This window comes from Pan troglodytes, chromosome 6 (assembly GCF_028858775.2).
Source record: "Pan troglodytes isolate AG18354 chromosome 6, NHGRI_mPanTro3-v2.0_pri, whole genome shotgun sequence".
Taxonomy (NCBI): Eukaryota; Metazoa; Chordata; class Mammalia; order Primates; family Hominidae; genus Pan; species Pan troglodytes.
This window is the reverse complement of record NC_072404.2, coordinates 46330235-46348245: the sequence shown is the minus strand read 5'-3', so window position 1 is coordinate 46348245 and position 18011 is coordinate 46330235. Positions and strand designations below refer to the sequence as shown.

At 41.6% G+C, this 18011-nt stretch overlaps 1 protein-coding gene across 5 annotated transcripts in view; it reads right to left on the bottom strand.

Annotated features, from left to right (window-relative positions):
* Positions 1-18011, bottom strand: part of LOC112209777 (uncharacterized) — a 161131-nt gene that overhangs the window by 90118 nt on the left and 53002 nt on the right. For 4 of the 5 annotated variants that reach the window (XR_008548972.2, XM_063814177.1, XM_024357801.3 and 1 more), the window contains exon 2: positions 1424-1497. Coding sequence is in view for 3 of the 5 variants with exons in the window: in XM_063814177.1 (XP_063670247.1) it covers positions 1424-1497 (74 nt within the window). In the remaining 2 variants the exon portion in view is untranslated. Of the gene's footprint in view, positions 1-1423; positions 1498-15985; positions 16067-18011 lie in introns of those variants that run through there. The other variant, XR_010158436.1, reaches the window with a different exon arrangement.

Here is an 18011-nt window from a genome sequence, read left to right as displayed (position 1 = left end):
CTTCCCACCCTCCTGGTCCTTTCTGGACAATATTCCCTCCCACCACTATAATTATTGGATCATGGTGGAAATGAGAGCATTGGGTAGCATTTGACACATGGGCTGAAGGAGGGATTACAAGAGCACAGCAAGACCCCAGGAGGCCAACGGGCTATGGCCCTCTCAGCTCAGGCATTGTGTGGCAAGCTGCTAAGGGGCTGTGCTTGGCGCTTGGGCAATTCTTCTGGCCAAGCTTGGAACCTGCGTATTTCCAGTGACCCCAAGTGAGAGGAAGGCAAAAACACTGGGTAACACAACAGTCCAGATGGGGAGCCTCAGGATTAACTTGTGTATGCTGCCTCGCCTCTGTCCCACAGCAACCTACAAGATAGGAATTGCTGTCCCTAAATTACAGAGGATGAAGCAAGCAAGTTCAGAAAGATTTGTCAGCTTGTCTAAAGTAATGCAATAAATAAGCAGTCTCCAAGTCACATGGATAATCTCTTGGGCATTTTCTCTCTCAGCCATGGAGGCTGTAAAAGGAAGAATCACTGCTTTTCTCAAGCAAATCGGTTTCTTGATGTCTTTTGGTTCTCACTCCTTGCCTGTTCCTGATGCTTTGACCCCTTTTATAGATCAGGGTGCTCTAGAATAATGGATGGTCTTGGGTGGTGAGTTAAGGTGGATAAATAGGGACAGGGACGGTTAAATTGGAAGCCTTTCTTACAACGTTGATGGTTTTTTTTCCCCCTCAAGTTTCCTTTTCCACTGAAATGCCACAGCAATGCTTGTTCGATTTATGAGGTGGCCAGACTAATGTGTTGTTTTTTTCTTTTTCTTCTTCTTCTTTTTTTTTAAGTTTCCCTTGAGAGAATAAATGGTAATGGAGAGAACTATTTAGAAAGGTCCTGGTTTCTCTTGCAACACAGTAGCTAAACCTGCCTGATTTTATGTGCGTTTTTGTAAGGGTCAGCTTGTTAGACGGTATTAGCAGAGAAATGACACCTTGATCTTGGTTTGCAAGCACTTCTCCCATCAGTCCTAGGTTAGGCCATGCAGGGGTGTTGGTTTATGCATGCTGCAGCAGTGGGCATAATGAATATAATTTACCCAGTAGACAAAGGTGTGTACCAAGTGAATTTAAATAATTGGTGTGGATTGACTAGTAGCTAAGAAGTGGGCTTTTAAAGAGATACGAAAGATTGAAAATTTTTTTTTTTAAGAAAGAAAAAAACATTGATTGTAGATAATGAAAAGCTAGGGTTTGCCCTCTTCATGTCTACTTGCCTTCCAAATAGTTACATCCAAAACTGTTTTTCCCTCTCCCCTACCTTGCCCTCCTGTTAAAATAGAAATTGGGATTAATATCCTACTCCTGAATACATGTAAAATTTGTACAAAAATATCTTCTATGAAAATGATTTGTAATCTGTAGACTTATTACCTGGGAGATGTCTTGAGATGTAAAATCCCGTCCTTTGGGTTGTGGGTTTTTTGTCTTCTCCAAATAAATCTGATCTTTAAAAAGAAAAAAAATAAGTTGTTGAAATGAGAACCCAATACAATCTGTTTGACCTCAAAGACCGTGGTCTTTCCACCAAATGACACAGCCTTCAAAACTTCTATTTCAAAAGTATTTAAAACATAAACAAATACTTAAGCTAGCAAAGGCATCTGAGACTTGAGAATTCTTGCAAGCAAAGAACAACAACCAAAAAATTGAGCACCAAACTGTCAAGAAGTCAATAAAACTCAATGGCCTCAAACTAGACTGATACACGAAGTAAAAGATACTAAAGACGCTTGAAAATGCTTTGCATTCACAATAACCTTGATTTCAACAATGGAAAGACACCAACTTTGTTACCAATTCAAAGATACCAACTCAGAATGTAAAAGAAATAAAGGTAATAGGATATCACCAAAGTTTTGCTCTGTAGCCTGTATTTTGCAGGTTATTTTCCTGTGAATGATTTTAAAGCTTTGCTCTTGTTTTACAAACACATTTTATTGCCTTCAGGTTGGAATCAAGCACCAAATATACAAACCACAGATATGTTTAGACGTTGGACTGAAGAATTTGATATTTCAGGGATTTCACAGTCACATTCCCCGAATCTAATTTTATAAAACAGAAAATCAACATTTTATCTTATGATTTGGGCATAAATAAGGTTTAATTTTTATTATTAGTAAGGAGGATGAATTAAACTGGGTAATGTTTCAATTAAAAAGTGAACAAAGTGTATGGCAGCCATGAAAATTCATTTTGCAGCCTCTAAGTACATGGAACACATTTGAGCAAGAGCCCAGCCACTCATTTTTAAATTCATTGCCATGTTTGACCCAAAGCAACCCTTCCCATGGGCTGTTCCCAGCCAGCAGCTGAGTACAGCAGGGACAGCCCCATTCTGGGGAGACATAAGACTCTTCTGACAGCCAACTGTGCCTCAAGGACCCCTTGAGTCTTGCTGAACCTTCATTATTGCCACATGGGGTCTAGGATGTCTCCCATCCAGTCATTCTTCTCACTCTCCTTCATTCAGGGCCAGGATTGCAATGCAGTCTGACAGCTCTTTCAGCTTTCCCCCAGCTCTCTCTCCACTTCCTATTTTATAACTCAATAAAATCCTTGCATGTTTAATCCTTTCTTGGTGTCTGTTTCTCAAAAGACATACATTCACTTCAAACATAAACAAAGTAAAAACTGTGATAACTTATCTTCTTGAATTTTGTATTTATTTCTGAAGTTTCAGAGCTTAATTTAGTACCTTTTACATAGTACTTAATCAAATTGGTAAAAAAGGATATTCATTTAATCAATGAATATCATAGTAAAAAATGTGTGAAATATGTAGCTTCCAATTGCACACCAAATTTTACATATTTGTGATCTTCCTTTTTTATGACATTTTATTCATAGAGGATAAGATATACATCTAGGATTGGAGATGGCTGAATAGAAGCCTTCGCTAGTCATTCTCCCCACAGGAACACCAAATTGATCAACTATTCACACACAAAAAAAGCACCTTCATAAGAACCAAAAATCAGGTGAGTGATCACAGTACCTGGTTTTAATTTCATATCACAGAAAGAGGCATTGAAGAGGGTAGGAAAGACAGTCTTGAATCACTGGCACTACCCCTCCCCAACCCCCAGCAGTGGCTGCATGGTACAGAAACAGAATCTGTGTGCTTGGGGAAGTGACAGCACAGTGATTGTGGGACTTTGCGTTGGAACTCAGTGCTGCCCGGTCACAGCAGAAAACAACACCAGGCAGAACTCAGCCGACACTCTCGGAGGTAGCATTTAGACCAGCCCTAACCAAAGGGGAATAGTCCGTCCCGACAGTCTGAACTTGAGTTTCAGTGAGCCTCGCCACCACAGGCTAAAGTGCTGTGGGGACATAAATAAATTTGAAAGGCAGTCTAGGCCATGAGGACTGCAACTCCTAGGCAGGTCCTAGTGCTGTGCTGGGCTCAGACCCAGTGAACTTGTGGGGCATGTGACCTAGTGAGACACCAAGCCGGGGTGGCCAAGGGAGTGCTTGTGCCTCCCCACCCCCAACCCCAGGTAGCACAGCTTGCAGCTTCAAAAGACACTCCTTCCTTCTGCTTAATGAGAAGGAAGAGTAAAGAGGGCTTTGTCTTGCAACTTGGATTCCAGCTCAGCCACAGTAGGATCTGGCACTGGACAGGGACCTGAGGCACTCATTCCAGGCCCTAGCTCCCAGATACATTTCTAGACATTCCCCAGGCCAGAAGGGAACCTTCTGCCTTGAAGGAAAGAACTCAGTACTGACAGAACTCATAACCTGCTGACTGAAGAGCCCTTGGACCCTAAATAATCAGCAGCAATAATGAGACAGTACACACCATGGGCCTTGAGAGAGACTCTGAGACATGCTGGCTTTGGATGTGACCCAGTACATTCCTAGTTGTGATGGCTATGGACAAATACTCCTTCTTCTAGAGAAAAGAAGAGGGAAGAGTAAAGGGGACTTTTTCTTGCAGTTTAGGTACCAGTTTGGTCACAGTAAGGTAGAGTACTAAGCAGGCTCTTGGAATCACTGATTCTAGTCCTTGGCTCTTGGGTGGTATTTTTGGACTGCCCTGGGCGAAAAGGGAGTCCATTATTCTGAAAGGTGAGTCCCAGGCCTGGAAGCATTCACCACAAGCTGACTGAAGAGCCCTTGGGCCTTGAGTGAACACTGGTAGTAGCCTAGCAGGACTCCTCATGGGTGTGTGGTGGTGGTGGCCATGGGAAGATACTCCTCTGCTTGTCGCAAGGGAAGGGAAGAGTGGGAAGGACTTTGTCTTGTGGTTTTGGTGCCAGCTCAGCCACAGTAAAATAAAGCATCAGGTAGATTCCTAAGGTTTCCGACTCCAGGCCCTTGCTCCCAGATGGCATCTCTAAACCTGCCCAGGACTAGGAGGAACTCACCACCCCAAAGGAAAGGATGCAAGCCTGGCTGGCTTTACCTGAAGCTGACTGTAGAGCCCTAGGGCCTTGAGCAAACATAGGCAGGAGTGAGGTAGTGGTTACAGTGGGCCTTGTGTGAGACCCAGTGCTATGCTGGTTTCAGGTCCAAACCAATGCAGTTCCAGCAGTGGTGGCCACAGGGGTGCTTGTGTCACCATTCCCCTAGCTCCAGGCAGCTCAGCACAGAAAGAGAGACCCCATCTATTTGAGACAAAGTAAGGGAAGAGAATGAGAGTCTTTGCCTGGGCATCCAGAGAATTCTTCTGGATCTTATCCAAGACCACTAAGGCAGTACTCCTATGAGTCTAAAAGAGCCACAGCATTACTGGGCTTGGGGTGCCCCTTAATGCAGATATGACTGCAGTGACCAAAAACATAGATCACAACACCCAAGTACCTTCAAATACCTGGAGAGCCTTTCCAAGAAGGACAGGTACAAACAAACTCAGACTGTGAAGACTACAATACCTAACTCTTCAGTACTCAGACACTGATAAATATCCACAAGCATCAAAACCATCTAGGAAAACAAAATCTCACCAAATAAACTAAATAAGGCACCAGAAACCAATCCTGGAGAGACAGTGATATGTGACCTTTTAGACAGAGAATTTGAAATAGCTGTTTTAAGGAAACTCAATGAAATTTAAGACAACACAGAGAAGGAATTCAAAATCCTATTGATAAATTTAATAAAGAGATTGAAATAATTTAAAAGAATCAAGCAAAAATTCTGGGGTTGAAAAATGCAATTGATATACTGAAGAATGCATCAGAGAACTGATCAAGCAGAAGAAAGAATTAGTGAGCTTGAAGATAGGCTATTTGAAAATACACAGTTAAATTGTCATCAGTTTAAAATAATGGGTTATAAGATATTATTTGCAAGCCTCATAGTAACCTCAAATTTAAAAAAACATACAAAGAATACACAAAAACTAAAAAAAAGAAATTAAAATACATCACCAGAGAAAATTACTTTCATTAAAAGGAAGACAGGAAGGGAGGAAAGAAGTAAGAGAAGACCACAAAACAACTAGAAAACAACACAATGGCAGGAGTAAATTCTTACTTATTAATAATAACATTGTATGTAAATGGACTAAACTCTCCATTCAAAAGACACAGTTTCTGAATGGATTAAAAAACAAAAACAAAAAAAAACCCAATGATCTGTTGCCTACAAGAAACATACTTCACCTATAAAGACACACATAGACTGAAAATAAAGGGATGGAAAAACATATTCCATGCAAATAGAAACCAAAAAAGAACAGTAGTAGTTATACTTACATCAGACAAAATAGATCTCAAGACAAAAACCATAAAAAGAGACAAGGAGGTCTCTTTATAATAGTAAAGAGGTCAATTCAGGAAGAGAATATAACAATTATAAGTATATATGCACTCAACACTGGAGGACCCAGACATATTAAGCAAATATTATTAGAGCTGAAGAGAGCTCTAGACCCCAATACAATAATAGCTAAAGACTTCAACACCCTACTTTCAGCATTGGACAGATCATCCAGACAGAAAATCAACAAAGAAACTTTGGACTTAATCTGCACTATAGACCAAATGGGCCAAAATTAGTAAAAGAAAAGAAATAATAATGATTAGAGCAGAAATACATGAAATTGAAACAAAGAAAACAATTCAAAAGATCAATAAAGTGAAAAGTTGGTTTTTGAAAAGATAAACACAATTGACAAATATTTAGCCAGACTAAGGAAAAAAATAGAGAACACCCAAATAAAATCAGATATGAAAAAGGAGACATTACAACCAATGCTGCAGAAATTCAAAGGATCATTAGAGGTTACTACAAGCAACTATATGCTAATAAATTGGAAAACTAGAAGAAATGGATAAGTTCCTAGATATATGCAACCTACCAAGATTAAACCATGAAGAAATCCAAAACCTGAACAGACCAATAACAAGAAATGAGATGGAAGCCACAATAAAGATTCCCAGCAAAGAAAAGCCTAGGACCTGATAGCTTCACTGCTGAATTTTACCAAACATTTAAGGAAGAACTAATACCAATCCTACTCAAACTGTTCTGAAAAATAGAGGAGGAGGGAATACTTCCAAACTCATTCTATGAGGCCAGTTTTACCCTGATATCAAAACTAAAGACACATCAAAAAAACAAAAACAAAAAACAAAATACTACAGGCCAATACCCCTGATGAGGGCTAATGCAAAAATCCTCAGCAAAATACTAGCAAACCAAATTTAACAACACATTAGAAAGATCATTCATCATGGGCAACTGGGATTTATTTGTGGGATGCAAGGATGGTTCAACATATACAGATCAATCAATGATCACATCATATCAACAGAATGAATGACAAAAACCATATGATCATTTCAATTGATGCAAAGAAGTGTTTGATTAGAATTCAGTAACGCTTCATGATAAAAGCCCTCAAAAAACTGGTTATAGAAGGAGTATACCTCAACATAAGAAAAGCCATTTGCAACAGACCCACAGTTAGTATCATACTGAGTGGGGAAAAACACGTCTTTCCTCTAAGGTCTGGACCATTACAAGGATGCCCACTTTCATCACTGTTATTTAACATGGTACTGAAAGTCCTAGCTAGAGCAATCAGACAAGAGAAAGAGATAAAGGGCATTTATCTCACTTGGAAAGGAAAAAGTCAAATTATCCTTGTTTGCTGATGATATGATCTTATATTTGGAAAAACCTAAAGGATCCACCAAAAAACTATTAGAACTGATAAATTAAGTAAATTTGCAGGATACACAATTAACAAAGAAAAGTCTGTAGCATTTCTGTATGTCAACAGCAAACAATCTGAAAAAGAAACTTAAAAAGTAATTCCATTTACAATAGCTACAAATAAAATTAAATACCTAGAAATTAACCAAAGAAGTGAAAGAGCTCTACAATGAAAACTATAAAACATTGATGAAAGAAGTTAAAAAGGACACACAAAAAATTTGAAAGGTATTCCATTTTCATGGTTTGAAAGATTGTTAAAATGTCCAAAGCAATCTATAGATTCAATGCAACCCCTATCAAAAAAATGACATTCTTCACAGAAATATAAAAAACAATCCTAAAATTTATATGGAGACACAAAAGACCCAGAATAATCAAAGCTATATTGAGGAAAAAAAAAAAAAACAGGAGGAATCACATTGCCTGACTTCAAATTATACTACAGAGCTATCATAAGCAAAACAGCCTGGTACTGGCATAAAAACAGACACATAGACCAACAGAACAGGAAAGAGAACACCAAAATAAATCCATACATCTACAGTGAATTCATTTTCAACAAAGGTGCCAAGAGCATACAATAGGGAAAGGACTCTTTCTTCAATAAATGATGCTGGGAAAATTAGACATCCACAGGCAAGAGAATGAAACTAGATGTCTGTCTCTTACCATATACAAAGATCAAATCAAAATAGATTAAAGACTTAAATCTAGGACTACAAACTATGAAACTACTAAATTCAAACTATGAAAACATCAGGGAAACTCTCCAGGACATTGGATAGGGCAAAGATTTCTTGAATAACACCCCATAAGCACGGGAAACCAAAGGAAAAATGGATAAATAGGATTACATCAAATTAAACACCTTCTGCACAGCAAAGTAAACAATGAGCAAAGTGAAGAGACAACCCACAGAATGGAAGAAAATATTTGCAAACTATTCATCTGACAAGGGATTAATGAACAGAATATATAAGGAGCTCAAACAACTCCACAGGAAAAAAATCTAATAATCTGATTTTAAAATGGGCAAAAGATCTGAATAGACATTTCTCAAAAGAAGACATACAAATAGCAAACAGACATACGAAAAGGTGCATAACATCACTGATCATCAGAGAAATACAAATAAAAACTACAATGAGATATTATCACATCCCAGTTAAAATGGTTTTTATCCAAAAGACAGGCAATAACAAACACTGCTGAGGATATGGAGAAAAGGGAACCCTCATACACTGTTGGTGGGAATGTAAATTAGTACAACCCTAGGAGACCAGTTTGGAGGTTCCTCAAAAACCTAAAAATAGAGCTACCAGCTATCCAGCAATCCCATTGCTAGGTATATACCCAAAAGAAAGGAGATCAGTATATCAAAGAGATATTTGCACTTTCATGTTTATTGCAGCACTATTCACAATATCCAAGATTTGGAAGCAACCTAAGTGTCCATCAACAGATGAGTGGATAACGAAAATGTGTTACATACACACAATGGAGCACTATTCAGCCATAGAAAACAATGAGAACTTGTCATTTGCAATAACGTGGATGGAACTGAAGGTCATTATGTTAAGTAAAATAAGCCAGGTACAGAAAGACAAACTTCATATGTCCTTACTCATTTGTAGGAGCTAAAAATTAAAACAATTGAACTCATGGAGATAGAGAGTAGAATGATGGTTATCAAAGGCTGGAGAGTGTAGTGGGGTGAAGGGAGGATGGTTAATGGGCACAAAAATATAAATAGATGAATAAGATATAGTATTTGATAGTACAACAGAGTGACTATAGTCTACAATAATTTATTATACATTTAAAAATAACTGAAAGAGTATAATTGCATTGTTTGTAATACAAAGAAAGGATACATGCTTGAGGTAGATAAATACCCCATTTACCCTGATGTGATTATTATGCATTGTACACCTGTATCAAAATATCTCATGTACCCTGATATTAGTTTGGATATATGTCCCTGCCCAAATCTCATGTTGGAATATAATCCCCAGTGTTGGAGGTGGTCCCTGGTGGGATGTGTCTGGGTCATGAGGGTGGATCCCTGATGGCTTGGTGCTGTCCTCAAAGTACTGAGTGAGTGAGTTCTTGGGAGATTTGGTTGTTTAAAGTGTGTCCTATATCCACAACTCTCTCTCGTTCCCACTCCTGCCATGTGAAATACTTGTTTCCCCTTGGCCTTCCACCATGATTGTAAGCTACCTAAGGTCCTACCAGAAGCAGATGTTGGTGCTATGCTTCCTGTTAGCCTGCAGAACCATGAGCCAATTGAATATTTTTTCTTTATAAATTAGCCAGTCTCAGGTATTCCTTTATAGCAATGCAAGAATGGCCTAACACATACCCCATAAATATATACACCTACTATGTACGCACAAAAATTAAAAATTGGGCAGACACGGTGGTTCATGCCTGTAATCCCAGCACTTTGGAAGGCCAAGGCAGGTGTATCACTTGAGCTCAGGAGTTCGAGACCAGCCTGGGATACATGGTGAAACCCCATCTCTACCCAAAATGCAAAAATTAGCCAGGCATGGCCGGGTGTGGTGGCTCACACCTGTAATCCCAGCACTTTGGGAGGCCAAGGTGGGTGGATCACCTGAGGTCAGGAGTTTGCAACCAGCCTGGCCAACATGGTGAAACCCCATCTCTACTAAAAATACAAAAAATTAGCCAGGCATGATGGCACATGCCTGTAATCCCAGCTACTCAGGAGGCTGAGGCAGGAGCATCGCTTGAACTCAGGAGGCAGAGGTTGCAGTGAGCCAAGATTGCACCATTGCATTCCAGCCTGGGCAACAAGAGGGAAACTCCATCTTAAAAAAAAAAAAAAAAAAAAATTAGCCAGGCTAATGGTGGTGCATGCCTGTGGTCCCAGATACTTGGGAGGCTGAGGTGGGAGAATCACTGGAGCCTGGGAAGTCGAGGCTGCAGTGAGCCCATGATTGCACCACTGCACTTCAGCCTGGGTGACAGAATGAGGCCCTGTCTCAAAAAAAAAAAAAAAAAAGGAAAAATTGGAAAAAAGTCAAAGAATGTGGGATTCAGCAGGGGGAATATATGTCTAATGAAATCTTTGGTTTAAAAAAATGTTCCAGCCAGGTGTGGTGGCTCATGCCTGTAATCTCAGCACTTTGGGAGGCCGAGGTGGGTGGATCACCTGAGGTCAGGAGTTTGAGACCAGCCTGGCCAACATGGTGCAACTCCGTCTCTATTAAAAATACAAAATTAGCCAGGCATGGTAGCCCACAACTGTAATCCCAGCTACTAGGGAGGCTGAGGCAGGAGAATCGCTCGAACCTGGGAGGCAGAAGTTGCAGTGAGCTGAGATTGCACCACTGCACTCCAGCCTGGGTGACAGAGTGAGACTCAGTCTCAAAAAATAAATAAATAATTTAAAATGTTCCCAATTCTAACTGGGAGACGAATACATTTTTTAGGCATTACATTAAAAAGGATTTTAACTCACCGCTTCAGTGTCAATAGATGACGTATCAACATATATTACTAAAAAGAAGTAACAATGACTACCATTGCCTTAATCTTCCTTTTCATTTCTAGCGTCATTATGTCCTAAATAGGTGGCTTGGAAACTACCCTTCATTTTCCAGAATAGCATAAAAACATCAAATGTACGTTACCACCAATACAGTGGGTGTCTTGGAAACCATGCAGGAGTCTTTAATCTCCTGGTCACAATTTTTTTTATTCTTTCTGGCAATTTTAGGGAGCTCACTAAGAGCCAAATGTTATCATAGTTTAGCCTAAGCAGAAAATAAAAGTCCCTTGAGAGCTTACCTTATGGTTTTTAATAAAGTGCTTTCTCACTTTCATACAAGCTAGACGAAGTTAATTAGTTTGGATATGAGAAGCTGTTCCCTGTCCTCTTTCCCCTCCAAGCACTAATTAATATTAATGAGTAAAAGGATAAAATTACTAAGTACTCCTATAATTGTACTCGTGGATCATTTCCATAGGATGATCCTGAAATCCAGATAAATAGGACTAAATGCAGACTATCAACCATGACAGAGTTGCCAGACCTTGCTATAGATTTCACTGAAAACCCTGATAAGAGGGCTCTCCCCACCTTTAGGAAAGGATTTAAGAGGATTATTTTCCAGGAACTGATTGATTTTCTAATAGTGATGTTCCCGCTTTCCCTTCCTCCTCATTGCTTTCTTTTTTTCTCCCTGTTTGGCAGGGAGAAGCAGCGAGATTTGAGATTCTGCCATGCAAATTATTTTAACTCTTTAGATGCAAAGCTTTCAGGCTTTTATCCCAATGCTTCATGAGACTAAGAAGACAAAAGAGAGCACCACATTTTTTTGTGAAGTGAAGCTCTTGAAGGAGGATGTCAACAATGTGGTAAAATGGAAAGCTGGTCTGCAGACTGAGAGATGACGTTAAGATGGGTAAAAAGCAAGGCCCAGGCTCCTTTGGCCACTCCTGCAGGCAGCTGAAAGTCATCTTCTGCAAATGTCTCAAGCCCAGTTAGAGTTAAGGTGTTTTCAGCATATTAATTAGGCTGCCTGGCTTGAGACAAAGGAAACCCATGTCTCTAGGGAATTACATCACTCAGTTGTAACCACCTTCGCTCCCTGGTTCTGGTATCACTGGGACTGAAACCTGACTGAGAGATGTTTCATAAGGGTTGAACATTACTACTTTCCCACTGAATAGTAGAGTAAGGCATTTTGCGGAGATTCTGGGTCTGAAAAATGAGGAAAGATTGTAAGGAAATGAAAAGGTAGGCGTCTTTTAAAAGGCAATCTATTGTGTTAGAATAAAACCAATAGTCATTTGTAGCGAAATGTATATATACTCATGAAAGCTACACCTGTATGTATTAAGAAGCTTTAAAAACAGGAAGAAGGTCTATGCCATACATACTCAAAATGCTTTTTTTTTTTTTTTGGTTGGTTGGTTTTCTTTTTGTTATTGTTGTTTGAGATGGAGTCTTGCTCTGTCACCAGGCTGGAGTGCAATGGTGCAATCTCGGCTCACTGCAACCTCCACCTCCCGGGTTCAAGTGATTCTCCTGCCTCAGCCTCCCAAGTAGCTGGGACTACAGGCGCATGCCACCACACCCGGCTAATTTTTGTATTTTCAGTAGAGACAGGGTTTCACCATGTTTGCCAGGCTGGTCACGAACTCCTGAACTCAGGTGATCCACCCACCTTGGCCTCCCAAAGTGCTGGGATTACAGGCGTGAGCCACCGCGCCCAGCCATACCCAAAAAGTTTTAAGCATCTTGGTTAACAAGATAAATAGGAGCTATATGGCTGACTGACAGAATCAGGGGAAAAAAATAACTCCCAATTATATTTACAAGAAATTAAAGATATGGCTAGAATGCATTCAAATGATGGAAAGTCTCCATAATATTTAAGCTCTGCCTGTTTCCCTCACAAATGTCTTCGTTACAGATTCTAGCCTCATTAAGAAAGCCACACAGAAATAAAGAGATTCTAAATAGGATAGTGGCAGAGCTCGGGAAGGGTTTGAGGGATAGTCTTAGGGTTATAAATAAAAACAATGGGCTGGGCGCGGTGGCTCATGCCTGTAATCCCAGCACTTTGGGAGGCCGGGGTGAGCGGATTGCTTGAGGCCAGGAGTTCAAGACCAGCCTGGCCAACATGGCAAAACCCTGTCTCCACTATTAGGTTGGTGCAAAAGCAATTGCGTTTTTTTGCCATTACTTTAATGGCAAAAAAAACGCAATTGCTTTTGCACCAACCTAATAAAAATACAAACATTAGCTGGGCATGGTGGTGCAAGCCTGTGTTCCCAGCTACTCAGGAGGCTGAGGCATGAGAATCACTTGATCCTGGGAGGTGGAGGTTGCAGTGAGCCCAGAACATGCCACTGCACTCCAGCCTGGGTGACAGAGTGAGACCCTGTCTAAAATAAATAAATAAAAACAGTGGAGCAAGCCTTGAAAAACGCAGACCTGCTGTGTACCCCACAGCCATGCTCCAGATGCTTTCCCTGGTGGTTGCTGCTTCACTGCAGAAAACCTAGGATGGGAAGATGCTGGAGCTCTCCTGGTGAGATGATGTTGTGAACTGTCTTTGCTAGCAGTTTACAAAGCCTGATACTTTGATAACTCCTTCTGTCCTTTGCTGCTTCCAGAAGGGTTTAGAACAGGTGGCCAGGGGAAGGGAGTTAATGCTTCCTCCCATTTTTCTTTTTTACCCTCTTTATTGCTATTTGGACAAAGATGGACTATAGCTCACGAGTGCAGCCTAACCCCAAATGCTCTCGAAAGCAAAAAGGACTATGTAGAATGTGCACTTATTTATATTAAATGTTAATGATTCAAGCATTTGTTTACTGCAAAATGTTGTTTCTCTATGCCATGCTAAAATAATTCATAACTGTGCCCCCTGAGGTCAGGGTTAGCCAAATAAGTGACTGGCAACGAAGGATTAACTTCAGGGGCTCTAATTCTTTTCCTGTACTATTACCCTTCATTCCACAATTAAAGACAAAGTTTAAAAAACAATTATTTTCAAAAGAGAAAGAATATTACATTCACATTGAGTACATGACATAAAACTTCACTTTAAAAAATGAAAAGATGAAAAAGCCCTTCCTATGCCTTTATGCCTGTCTTTGTTCATGTGCCGGAATTCCCTTCTTTCTTATTGGTTTCCTATTAAAATCTTACTCAAGGTTTTGACCGAACTAAACAAAATCTACATTCAGTAGATCCATTGGTTTTGCTCTTCAATCCATTGCCATTTGGTTTTGCTGTTAGTATCCCTGGGTCAGAAGTTACCAGCAATGTTCTCCCCCCAAATCAGCACCTCGTTTTCAGGTCCCATCCAGCAGAAACTTGGCTACACTGAATTTTGGACAGCCTCTTATAAATTCTAAAGTTCTGTATTTCCTTGGCTTCTGCAATACCACTTTTCCCTGCTTTCTATTTGTCTTTTTTGTTGTTGTCTTGGCACAGGGCCTCACTCTGTCACCCAGGCTGGAGTGCATGGTGCAATCTTGGCTCACTGCAGCCTTGACCTACTGAGCTCAAGCAATCCTACCACCTTGGCCTCCCGAGTAGCTGGAACTACAAGCACACACAAACTTCATCCAGATAAATTTTTTTTTTTGGTACAGATGGGGGTCTCATTATGTTGTGCAGGATGGTCCTGAATTCCTGCCTCAAGTGATCCTCCCTCTTCGACTTCCCAAAGCTCTGTGGTAACAGGCATGAGCCATGCTACCTCACCTATCCTACTTATATAAAAATCTCAACCCGAAGACTTACTTTTTTGTTTTTGTGTTTTGTTTTGAGACAGAGTCTCGCTCTTGTTGCCCAGGCTGGAGTGCAGTGGCTCGATCTTGGCTCACTGCAACCTCCACCTCTTGGGTTCAAGCAATTCTCCTGCCTCAGCCGCCCAAATAGCTGGGATTATAGGCACATGCCACCACGCCCGGCTAATTTTTGTATTTTTAGTAGAGATGAGGTTTCACCATTGTTGGCCAGGCTGGTCTCGAACTCCTGACCTCAGGTTATCCACCTGCCTCAGCCTCCCAAAGTGCTGGGCTTACAGGTGTGAGCCACCACACCTGGCCTAAGACTTAGGTGTTTAATAGAAGGAAGGAGTGTCAATGGAGTGCCCTCAGTGACTCCTCCCTGGCTAAAAGTAAGGAAAGCAGTAAGTGTGTGCGTGTGCATGTGTGTGTGCACACATCTCCACATTCTTGTAGATAGGAGTCTGTTTAGGCCAGACCAGCTATCCCAGCTATTTCTCTCCATATTTAAAGGGAGAGGACATGTGAGACTAGGAAAAAGTTGTTTCTCAAGAAGGTCTGTATATGAATGGTCCCAGAGTTCCTAAAACACTAGAACCTTAACAACTGGGTGTTATCCTTACACTTTCCCGACATCTCATCTGTCTCCTCCCTCTGCCCCTCCCAAAACATTTCAGATAAGAATTACAAGACATCCAACCCCTTCTAGCACCTCATGAAGTCATAGACCTCGTCTCATGGTTAATCCGCCTACCTTATAGCTGGCTGTGGGAAGGAAACTTGGCAGCCCACCCATGTTGACCTTCAGGCTCCTATGCAGACTGCTGTGCCCCTGAAGAACCCTGGAAGGTTATTGGCTCCATTGGAGTAGCCAGCATTTTAGTGACACGTGGGGTTCTTTTGGGACTCAGTGTGTGGGCATTCCTTACCACTCCTTAGTCTGTTCTACAGGGAGATTTCAAGAGTTGAGCTCTCAGTAGAGTTTCACTTCTGTCTTACATTCTTTGATGCAAATGGTCCTCTGAAACCCCCATTCACCTTGAGCTCATCTGCAGATGGGCCATTTACAGATGTATTGAACATACAGCAGAGTAACCCGCCCTTCCCTTTCTCCAACACAGACTCCTGGAAACAGTGAAAATCCATTTCTGACTGAGAGTATACACACGTTTGCCCAAGAATATGGTTTATGAACATGTGATCACTGCAAGCAATTCTCAACCCTTTTTGGGCACATTGGCCTCAGGTGCCACAAGTGCCTGGGTCAGAGGTACCAGGTGACAAAAATCAAGGAACACTGTTAAGAACAAGGACTCCAGAAGAAGGCTGCCTGGGTTGAAGTGCCAACTCCACTACTTATTCACCATATCACCTTTGAGTCAGTTATTTTACTTTTTTTGTGCCTCTGTTTACTAATCTAAAAACTGGAATAATAATGACAACTACCTTATATATTTTTATAACAATAAAATGATTTACCTGGAGGAGCCAAGATGGCCGAATAGGAACAGCTCCGGTCTACAGCTCCCAGCGTGAGCGACGCAGAAGACGGGTGATTTCTGCATTTCCATCTGAGGTACCGGGTTCACCTCACTAGGGAGTGCCAGACAGTGGGCGCAGGTCAGTGGGTGCCCGCACCGTGCGCGAGCCGAAGCAGGGCAAGGCATTGCCTCACTTGGGAAGCACAAGGGGTCAGGGAGTTCCCTTTCCAAGTCAAAGAAAGGGGTGACGGACACACCTGGAAAATCGGATCACTCCCACCCGAATACTGCACTTTTCCGACCGGCTTAAAAAACGGCGCACCACGAGATTAAATCCCACACCTGGCTCGGAGGGTCCTACGCCCACGGAATCTCGCTGATTGCTAGCACAGCAGTCTGAGATCAAACTGCAAGGCGGCAGCGAGGCTGGGGGAGGGGCGCCCGCCATTGCCCAGGCTTGCTGAGGTAAACAAAGCAGCCGGGAAGCTCCAACTGGGTGGAGCCCACCACAGCTCAAGGAGGCCTGCCTGCCTCTGTAGGCTCCACCTCTGGGGGCAGGGCACAGACAAACAAAAAGACAGCAGTATCCTCTGCAGACTGAAATGTCCCTGTCTGACAGCTTTGAAGAGAGCAGTGGTTCTCCCAGCACGCAGCTGGAGATCTGAGAACGGGCAGACTCCCTCCTCAAGTGGGTCCCTGACCCCTGACCCCCGAACAGCCTAACTGGGAGGCACCCCCCAGCAGGGGCACACTGACACCTCACACGGCAGGGTATTCCAACAGACCTGCAGCTGAGGGTCCTGTCTGTTAGAAGGAAAACTAACAAACAGAAAGGACATCCACACCAAAAACCCATCTGTACATCACCATCATCAAAGACCAAAAGTAGATTAAAACCACAAAGATGGGGAAAAAACAGAACAGAAAAACTGGAAACTCTAAAAAGCAGAGCGCCTGTCCTCCTCCAAAGGAATGCAGTTCCTCACCAGCAATGGAACAAAGCTGGATGGAGAATGACTTTGACGAGCTGAGAGAAGAAGGCTTCAGATGATCAAATTACTCTGAGCTACGGGAGGACATTCAAACCAAAGGCAAAGAAGTTGAAAACTTTGAAAAAAATTTAGAAGAATGTATAATTAGAATAACCAATACAGAGAAGTGCTTAAAGGAGCTGATGGAGCTGAAAACCAAGGCTCGAGAACTACGTGAAGAATGCAGAAGCCTCAGAAGCCGATGCAATCAACTGGAAGAAAGGGTATCAGCGATGGAAGATGAAATGAATGAAATGAAGCGAGAAGGGAAGTTTAGAGAAAAAAGAATAAAAAGAAATGAGCAAAGCCTCCAAAAAATATGGGACTATGTGAAAAGACCAAATCTACGTCTGATTGGTGTACCTGAAAGTAATGGGGAGAATGGAACCAAGTTGGAAAACACTCTGCAGGATATTATCCAGGAGAACTTCCCCAATCTAGCAAGGCAGGCCAATGTTCAGATTCAGGAAATACAGAGAACACCACAAAGATACTCCTCGAGAAGAGCAACTCCAAGACACATAATTGTCAGATTCACCAAAGTTGAAATGAAGGAAAAAATGTTAAGGGCAGCCAGAGAGAAAGGTCGGGTTACCCTCAAAGGGAAGCCCATCAGACTAACAGCGGATCTCTCGGCAGAAACCCTACAAGCCAGAAGAGAGTGGGGGCCAATATTCAACATTCTTAAAGAAAAGAATTTTCAACCCAGATTTTCATATCCAGCCAAACTAAGCTTCATAAGTGAAGGAGAAATAAAATACTTTACAGACAAGCAAATGCTGAGAGATTTTGTCACCACCAGGCCTGCCCTAAAAGAGCTCCTGAAGGAAGCGCTAAACACGGAAAGGAACAACCGGTACCAGCCGCTGCAAAATCATGCCAAAATGTAAAGACCATCCAGACTAGGAAGAAACTGCATCAACTAACGAGCAAAATAACCAGCTAACATCATAATGACAGGATCAAATTCACACATAACAATATTAACTTTAA